This window comes from Mercenaria mercenaria, unplaced genomic scaffold (assembly GCF_021730395.1).
Source record: "Mercenaria mercenaria strain notata unplaced genomic scaffold, MADL_Memer_1 contig_3700, whole genome shotgun sequence".
Taxonomy (NCBI): domain Eukaryota; kingdom Metazoa; phylum Mollusca; class Bivalvia; order Venerida; family Veneridae; genus Mercenaria; species Mercenaria mercenaria.
The window spans coordinates 40,585-50,412 of NW_026461865.1; the positions used below are offsets into that span (position 1 = coordinate 40,585).

A 9,828-nucleotide genomic window follows, 5' to 3' on the forward strand; every position below is an offset into this window, starting at 1 on the left:
TTATATCAATAGTATGAAATAAATTGTGACATATATTGTCTTGTTTTTTCTTCTAACTATTTTTATCATACATAACACGTTACAAACGTTCTTCAAATCCGAAACCAATCTGGACTATGTAAACCAAAGAAGCCTGTAGGTAAGTCAGTTATCATTCTCGGAATAGGTCTGCATTGTGTTTATAGACCTGTGAGGAGATTTGAAAACCTCGCTCGCTATGCTCGCTCGGTTCACAAATCCCTCACAGGTCTATAAACACAATGCAGACCTATTCCTCGTACAATAACTATTACTTATTAGTACTTTGTATCTGCATAACCTCTATAACTGTAAAGACAATTAAATGTTAGTCAAACCAACTTATTTTTACATTGGTTTTTGTTACGCGGTATACACTGTATTTACTATTGTATGTAGCGTAGTATGAAGAAAGCAATAAAATGTTGTTCTTGTTTTTAACAAATTGTTACAATTTGCACTAGGATAAAAGAACAATCTGACATTCGAACATCCGAGATGGTCTATAAAAGAATTTATTCTCCTAGCGAGATAGGCATAAGATAGGCCCAGTTTGGTGACATACTTTGCATTTGTTACATGCATTACATCAAACAACATTATTCAAAATTACATAACAGCTAATCAATAACACACATATGCACAATGCCCTTATTTAAAATTTCATCTTGTTATGTCAGGGTCATAACTTTCAGACACACGTAACATTCGTAACATACATGTAACACGCATGTAACATCCTTTCAACACCCCTGATACATCCATGTTACATTTATATTACACTACTAAGGACGTTCTTCTGCCAATTGTAAGAAACAAGGTGTAAATGCGTAACATTTTGACTACAAATTGACACCTCTTCTCAGACATACGTAACAATATCAGGCCCAAAAGTACAATTAATTTCCGGTAGCCTAGTGGTAGAGCGTCCGCTTTGAGTGCGGGAGGTCGTGGGTTCAATCCCCGGCCGCGTCATACCAAAGACGTAAAAAATGGTATTAGTAGCATCCTCGCTTGGCGCTCAGCATTAAGAGGATAGTGCTAAGACTGGTCAGCCTCGTGTCAGTATAATGTGACTGGGTGGGGTATCATGCCACGTGTCTACGGCGTGATATTCCAGTGAGATAGCACTATAAAATTGGGCATTGTGCTCACTGCTACAAGTAGTCGCCATCGTCTAGTGGTAGAGCGTCCGCTTTGAGTGCAGGAGGTCGTGGGTTCAATCCCCGGCCGCATCATACCAAAGACGTAAAAAATGGTACTAGTAGCTTCCTCGCTTGGCGCTCAGCATTAAGAGGATAGTGCTAGGACTGGTCAGCCCGGTGTCAGTATAATGTGACTGGGTGGGGTATCATGCCACGTGTCTACGGCGTGATATTCCAGTGAGGCAGCACTATAAAGTTGGGCATTGCACTCAATGCTACAAGTAGACACCGTCGTTTATATGACTGACAAATTGTTGAAAAGGACATTAAACTCGAACACACACACACATAGAATTACATACAAATATATCAATGCAAGGCTTTGACACAATGTTCTGAAGACAAAAGGAAATACCTTCTCTTAAGAAATCTATCTGAGAAAAACAAAAGTCCCGTTTAAGTGACCTGTTGACCTGCTGCTTTTCTCCTCACATCTGTCAGAATGAATAGTGTATTGCATTTAAATTTAAACAAAGTGAAGCGGTCCAGCCTACTTTTTGTACAAATCCGCATGCAGTCATTTGCAAAAGAAATCATGTTTTTCCAGCAATTTTTACCCCTTTCTCTTCATTTACATCTGTTCTTCAAAATTTGTTTGCTTGCAGAAGCTCAGGATATCTATTTTCTAACAAATCCATCATGAAATGGGGACCTCTTTTCTCTCGGATACACTTCCTTTAATTTGGTAAAGAAGGGCAGGTAACTGTACCTTATTACCATAAGTAACATCCATGTAAGACCTCTGTAACATCCATATTACATCTATATAACACTACTAAGGACGTTTCTCGGCAAATTTAGGCGAATTAGGTGTAATATGCGTAACATTTTAACTACAAATAGACACTTCTTTGAAATTTAGAAACCGAATCACATAACACTGTCACATGAAAAGTTGTCAGCACTACCGTCTTCTTCTTCTGTTGCGGGTCTGTCTGAAAGTAGTGCTTTCCTAATCCTGTTAATTAGGCATATTCCTTACTTGGATAACCGCTTTATTTATGTTTAACATGAAATTATTCACTATGGACCTTTAATGAATAAAAATGGAAATTAATTCGATTGTTAAAGGTTTGTAATAATGTTTGTTTAAAATGTGGCAGCTACATTTTCCCCCATGAACATAAAACACATTAATTTCTTGTTTAAACCTATTTCTCGTAATTACTTTCTTTAATATTTGTCAAAGGTTTGAATATTGATGAATATACATACTAGAAGGTTTAATTGAATCTATAGTTTTTTTATGACCTCCATTTATGGCTGTGTGTATATCACTTCATGTGCATGTTAAAAGTAGTGCTTTTCTAGGAATGTAAATATGCATCACATCTATTTGGAAAGCTGTTTCTTCTGTTTTTAAGATGAAAATTCAAAGCATTATGGACCTTTATACTAAACGGAATTAGGTCTTTACAAATTATTTTGATCGGAGCAAAGGGCCGAACCTGCAGCAACACAGTGACAGGGTCGTTCAAAAGCACAGTCAATCGCCCTAAAAAATCTAAAATACTGGTGTGTCGTCATTGTCACATGTCAAGCACACGCCTGGAATGTTCAATACTGTTTCTCGGCTACCGTGTCTGATTGATTGTTTGTTTGGGGTTTAACACCGTTTTTCAACAGTATTTCAGTTATACAATGGCGGGAAGATAACCTAACCTAGATCCCTAGATTCCTAGATTCTGTATAAAAAAAGAAGGATTTCAACGTGACACCTATGTTTCAGCACTGACGACCATTAGTGTCGTGTTTCAAACACAACCAAAATCGTTATTTTCTGTCTTGATATTTTTTTTTAATCTTTGCCTTCCTGTGTCAAATTGAGCATAGGTTAAACAGCCGAAAAGATCCGTCCACGTTCAGTTGTAATTTAAAATGGAACGATTTGATCTTTTTGCATCAAATAAGTTGGATGTTAGAATGAAAACTGAAACCGTAATAAATTGTTATGTAAAAAGTTTGTGGTTGATCGTATATATCAGCAAAACTTACATGATACGTTTCGCTTTTTTAGCTCGGGAGAGGCCATATGGGACAGTTCCAAACATGTATACGGCTACCGTTGTATTACTATACAGTTCTACTAGGTAATATTTAAGCGCATACAACTCGGAAGTACTATATGGAGTCGTTCCGTATTAAAGTATAGAAAAAGAATCTGTCTACCTCGGCAAATCGTACGGGATTAAGACGGGTTATATTCTAGTACTGGGTAATTATCGAAAACGAAACTAAAACACATTTGTTAGCGTATCTTAGGGTATGTGTGTCTTTTTCATTTTAGAGTTTTGCAAAATTTTATCATGTAATTTTACATCTTCTAAGCAGCATAATGAACAGTGTACTCCGTATTCCGAATCAATTTTCAGAAAATGGGATTGTACAAGGTTTTGTTTTTAATTGACTTACTGTATTTTAAAATTTAAAATTCATTTAATCACCTCTTGATAGATACACAGCAATTAATTTAACCTAAATGTCTACTTCTTGTGTGCTGATTTTATAAGAGGTTCCGAGGTTTATAATATATACTAATTTAAATGGAAATAGTAGATCTATGTCAAAGAAATATATCGTATTTAATATTGATTTTAAAAAGAGTTTTCAAATTTTACATTTTAAGTATAATAATAACATTTAACATTATAAACTGAATGATATATGATATCTTTTATGGTTTAGCTAATCTGTGATCTGCTGATAACAAGTTTACCAACATTCAAGGCCACGTCAGTGTACTATGTAGATTAGCAGAGTACATGTATGCGGAAATGGAAAACGGAAAAAAGTTAATTGTTGCATACTATATCATTTTTGTTGATGGAATAAACCAATATCTTGAATAAGATTTAAGTCATATGTTTCATCAGAAATATAAATTCGTTATCTGAAGAGTATTTCGAGCCATCGACCACGAACTGTGTAGCGTTACTGATGCTGTATTCAAGGCGACCACCCTCTGTCTTACTGATTACTGTCTCATAATATTTTCTATACATGTAGAAAGTAGAGCTGAAATAACAAAATGGTCGTTCAGCATGACAGCAGTAAATTTATTTCATATTGATTTGATTGAAGGAATGGATACAATTGATTGAAATATGGCTGAAGGATGTGACCTTACCTCTATCAAAGATGGGTCGGATGCTGACTTTGAGTTAGTCTGTACGCCCTGTGAGGAAGATGATATCAGAGAAGAAGCTGTCAAATTCTGTGTAGAATGCAACCAGTATCTTTGTACAACATGTGCTAGATGTCATAAAAGAAATGCGGCTTCGAAATCTCACAAATTGCTGGATAGGGAAGACGCCAAGAACCCGTCTATGGTTGCCATGACAACAAAATGTCGATACCATCCAGATCGAGACATCGAGATGTTCTGTGGAACACATGACATGGTCTATTGTGCAAAGTGTATAGCCACAGAGCACAGGTATGTTTGACTTCAATCAGAGGCAATTGCAACGAATCCGTTTCACACAGAAGTGCAGATTTTATGCATATAAATATTCACAGCTGATTGTTTTAAAAACATTTTACCTTGCACGCGTGTACTTGCTGTTTTTTCTCTTCTTCAAAAATAACTTTTGATAAGATCCGAATGGTGAGATATTTCTTCCAAGCTTTAGCCCAGTTACTTATGTAGATATTTTAGAGAAGTGTTAGAACCATTTATCCTCTTGCGAGTGAAATAAAACTTGAACAATTAACTGATATAAAGGACATAGCCCTGTGGCTTTCCTTCATGGAAGTAACACAAAATTCTTTTCTTCGGGCTTATATGCACACATTAGGTCACCATTCTCAAATGGGTCTCTCAACGAACATCCCCAAGGACTTACAATACTATTGGAACTAATGCGGGAGTCATCTGGTCTAGTTTACTGCATAGGTTTTTTTTGCGAGGCCAATGTCGCGGTCAAAGAAATAGAAAAAAGTCATCAATAACTTGAGTTAGAAATGAGATATTACACAGAGAATGAAATTTATATAGTTTACATAGAGGCTAAGGTTCATTTACATTTAGTGTTGCTTAGGCCAAGGTCACAATCTGGCTTTTGCTCATTAACTTCAGTTGTGAATAGGATGGATAGATCATAAGTGGTAAAATATATGTAGTTTGTTTAGATATCAAGGTTTGTGGTTCTAGCTTGTGTCAAGGTCAACGTTTCTAAATACAGGAGAATGATTTACTTTAATGATTTTCTTATTGAGTTAAGTTAGGGATGCGGTATTTTGGCAAAACTTGGTATATCAGTATATTGACTATTGGATATTACTATTGGATGTACTTTTACTGTTATATTTTAACTGATTTAGCTATATAATCTAGCCAGAAATGAGGCATTCAGTGGGACGAAACTGACATCCATTTTGAAAAAGTATAAATAAAGCTTTTTGTAGGCAGGGAATGCTTTTAAGTGTTTGTCCTAAATCCGTTTATTGGGCAATATGAGTTCATTAAATTTGCTTCAACATTATATCAAATATGTAGGCATGTTACATGTATTAATTAAAGATAGTAACATAGTAGATGGTTACTAGGGTAATATTAATTCTCTGACTACATTCGAAATGACACAGTTAGTTTGTAATTACTTCCATTTATACCGATTCAGTTCATAAGCAGAAACAATTTACATTTCTGTGAAGTTATTCTTTATAATTGTACCATAAACATTTCTTGATTATGTTTAAGTTTATATAAGCTAGTGTCTTAATACTAAATAGTAATAGGTACCATGGATTGTCCCAGATTATCAAGATTTAACAGATGTATATTTAGACGAAATTATATATTATCTGGAACCGGCGATTAGAATGAAAATGCAACTGTCATTCTCACGATAGAACGACTGCATATTGTTACCTTTTTGGTTTTAACTAAATAAATTACGCTAATGAAATTGTTAACTGGATATTCTTGCTTTTTATAAATTTATTACGTTGATTAGTTCTCATTAAAAAAAGAAAAACACTCTGTATCTAATTTTCCAGGGCTTGTGAAAAAATTAAGAGCATAGACGATATGACGACATCTTTTATCCAACAGAATGACATACAGCGTTTACAATTTGAAACTAAAGCTGTTCATGACCAGTTAGTAGCTGCAAACAAGAAGAAGCAGAAAAACGTCGCTTCTCTTGAAGTACTGAGAAACGATATTCTCCATAATATTCAGGATAAAGCAAACACTATAGCAGAATATATCGGGAAATTGAAAAGAGAAGCTGTTGAGAGTTTGAACAAGACGTGTTCAGAAGTAAATGGCAAACTAGAATCTGAAATCAAGTTGATGGCTAATACAATAACAGAAGTCGACAAATCAGAAAGTATATTGCAAACTGTAAATAGAGTGGATGCTAGACAACAGTTTGTTCAAATAAAACTGATAGAAAGGACTGTGAAAGATGCAAAGAAGTTGTTTGAAGAAAGTGAGTCAGAGGGAACTAGAATTGCTCGTTTTACTGAAAATGCAGAACTGAGAAGAATTTTAACGACTGTAGCTGATTTAGGACGTGTGGAGACATTGAGTGAAAACCAGAAGCAGATTACAACTAGGCAATACAAGATAAAAGCGAAGAAAGAGGTTTATGTCAGAATGCAGAATGACAATCAGACTTGTTTTATAACTGATATGTGTCTGCTTCAGGATGATACCGTCGTTCTGGCTGACTACAAAAACATGAAAATAAAGAGGCTTGATACAAATTTTAGTATTAAGGACGCGTGTATTCTACCTTCCAAGCCTATGGCCATCTGCTGTACTGCTAAGGATGAAATTGTAGTAAAACTGGCAAACGGCACGGTTCAGTTTATATCAGTTGGTCAGGAATTGTCTATTTTGAGAAATATATCTGTAGCAGGGGGTCGTTTTTGGGGAATGGAGTATTTTGCTGGGGATCTTTGGGTATCTAATGCAAGTAGTGTAAACGTGTACAATACATCAGGAACACTACTGAAGTCTATCAACAAAAACGTGAATGGACGGAGTATATTTAAATCTTCTCCTCAAAGTATGGTTGTCAGTGGAGAGACTGTTATTATAACAGATGGAAGTGATGGAGCCGTATGTTTAGGAAGAGATGGTGAAGTGAGGTGTGAACTGCGGGACGCAAGGCTGAGATCCTGCACGGGTGCATCTGTATCTGCTGATGGCACTGTCTTCCTGTCTGGATGTGCCTCGAGCAATATCGTGATGTTTAGTGCTGACGGGAAATGTCAAGGAGAACTGGTAATAAACAAAATGAACATGACTTATGTTTCCCCTCTCTGTTATGTCAACAAACGAAATTGTTTAATGCTAGCACGTAACATTCATAATAACAGTATCAACATTCTTGAAATGTCCGAATAATCAAGGACGTTTATTGATTTATTTGACAAATTACAGACTTGGAGACAACATTAGTAATCGAACAATTGCATATGTTTTCAGGTCTTGCTTGTTCCAACACCTTATGTATTTAATTCAGATATATGTGTTTAGTAGTCTGATTTGATAAATAGTTAAATTCACATAGTTTATTTGGGAACTGGTACAAACAAGTGTGTATATCAGCATGGTTCAATCTCTTACAGTTACAAAATAGTTTATAATGAACTACCTGTAAATCGTGAGAAGGACTTACATTGTAGTATGACTGAACTATGTAACTTGATAATGATTTTTTTTGTAAACATTGGAACAAAAAAGGTATTCGTGACTGAATTTCTCATAGAGTTATACAGACATTCGTTGTTTTTCTGAAGTATTACTGTGAAATCATTAATATTCGTATACCGTCATTGTATTAGCCGGATATATGTCTCCTGAATAATATAAATCATGTTTTGACTTCTCTTCCATATTATAAACATTGATTTGATACATTATGTTTCGGGTTTTAAATTTTCAAACAACCTTGTTTAGGTAAACGAATGCAAATATTTCTAAAGATGTCTCGAATCTGTAAACATTAATAAGCAGGACAACATACCTTCCTCTAACGATAGTTATTGCATTATATGTTTAAGCATGCAAATAATTCAGGCGCCATCTAGTATTGCGTACGCAGCATTTTATGGTGTGATTGCCTCAAATGTTAGCCCTTTCTAAAAGCTAGACTGCGGCCCTTTGATTGCTGTTATTAACTTATTACTGTTCAACGTACTCGGGACTAAAAGATCGGTAGGTATGATGTGATAGTATCCGAACTCATTTCTAAGACACGCGTAGAACATTAAAAAATGCACATATAGACTGTCATAAAATAAATGACCTCCTGGGCAAAATTAATACAAACAATAAGTGATTTTACGCATCTGTGACAGGTGTTTTAGGTATTATTTAGTAGTTGTCTTACACAAGCGTGTTTCCTATATCTATCATGATTTAGACTTAAATTCATTTTTTTCAGTTACTTGTAACTGTAATTATCTGTAATTATGTCGTCGAATCACACTATATAGCACATACACCGCGGCATAGACAAAACAACAACAACAACAACAACAACACAACTTTCATTTAGTAAGTCTCTTTGGGCAAATCGCGATATGTTACTAGCAGGTTCTCCAGTTAGCAGTTTTTAGGTTGCACAGAAAGTCATGTAAAAATACCTCCATGGTATTCGAAAGCTGCCGCCTTTTCGTTGTTTTCATACAAAAGTTCTATTGTAATGAAACCTGCTGACGTTTCTGAATAAATCTATTGCTATTCTTTGATTTGAAGTTAAAACATTGAAGACTTATCCTTATCATGCCGTATTTCTGTCTGCAATGGAAATATTTCAATCCCGGAAATCTAATTTCATACAGAAGTTTTAACATATATACGATATTTAGATATATTTCGTATATATAAACACAGAGCTACGATGGTGTAAGATAGATAAGGCGATTGTCCCCGCTATCATGGGGTTGAATGGTCAGTTGAAGAGATCGATAGAAACACTTCTATCTTATATTATATATTTATATTTGATACGGATGAACACGGCTATCATTGTGACAATAATTAGTAAATAAAACATAAATATTACTTTACTGACAAGTAACTGGTTCACATTTCAAATACAAAACTTTCAAAAATAAAAGAGAACGGTTAAAAACAAAACAAAATAAAAAATATGGTCTGGAACGTAAACATTGTTTGCTGAACAATCGGACATTGCAAACTTAATAACGGTATCAGAAACAAATTCTGTAAGTACAGTAGTAACGTATTTATAGGTTTTCACAACTGACAGGTTATCCTCATTTTTTAGTACTTTGCGTATACATAACGTAACTGTAAAGACAATTAAGTGTTAGTCAAAACAACTTATTTTTACAGGCTATTGGTACTTTGCGAAACGGAACGAAACGAAACGAAACGGAACGAGGGGCACCATATGGGGGAAAATAAAAAATCAAATTTAAATTTTAAAAATAAAAATATTATAGTAAATTACATGAACCCTGTATAAACATCAGTTGTTGAATGATGTATAATGTCCGATGAAACTAATGATATGCAAAACATCAAGTATGAAACATGTTTTGTCTTGTTTCGTTCCGTTACGCAAAGTACCATTACCCACACAGGTATTGGTATTTTGCGAAACGGAACGAAACAAAC

General features: G+C 34.9%; 1 protein-coding gene across 1 annotated transcript; it reads left to right on the forward strand.

The window, feature by feature from the left end:
* Positions 1-3,957: 3,957 nt before the first annotated feature.
* LOC128553312 (uncharacterized) lies at positions 3,958-8,020 on the forward strand. The gene is made up of 2 exons (XM_053534445.1): positions 3,958-4,659; positions 6,225-8,020. The coding sequence occupies exons 1-2, from the start codon at positions 4,328-4,330 to the stop codon at positions 7,582-7,584; spliced, it is 1,692 nt and encodes a 563-aa protein (XP_053390420.1). The 5' UTR covers positions 3,958-4,327; the 3' UTR covers positions 7,585-8,020.
* The last annotated feature ends 1,808 nt before the right edge of the window (positions 8,021-9,828 follow it).

What these genes read in the sequence shown, in the direction of transcription:
- LOC128553312 (XM_053534445.1), top strand. Translation starts at nt 4,328, where the DNA reads ATGGCTGAAGGATGTGACCTTACCTCTATCAAAGATGGGTCGGATGCT. An exon ending in TGTATAGCCACAGAGCACAG is followed by an intron (nt 4,660 to 6,224) that starts GTATGTTTGACT and finishes CTAATTTTCCAG; the next exon opens with GGCTTGTGAAAAAATTAAGA.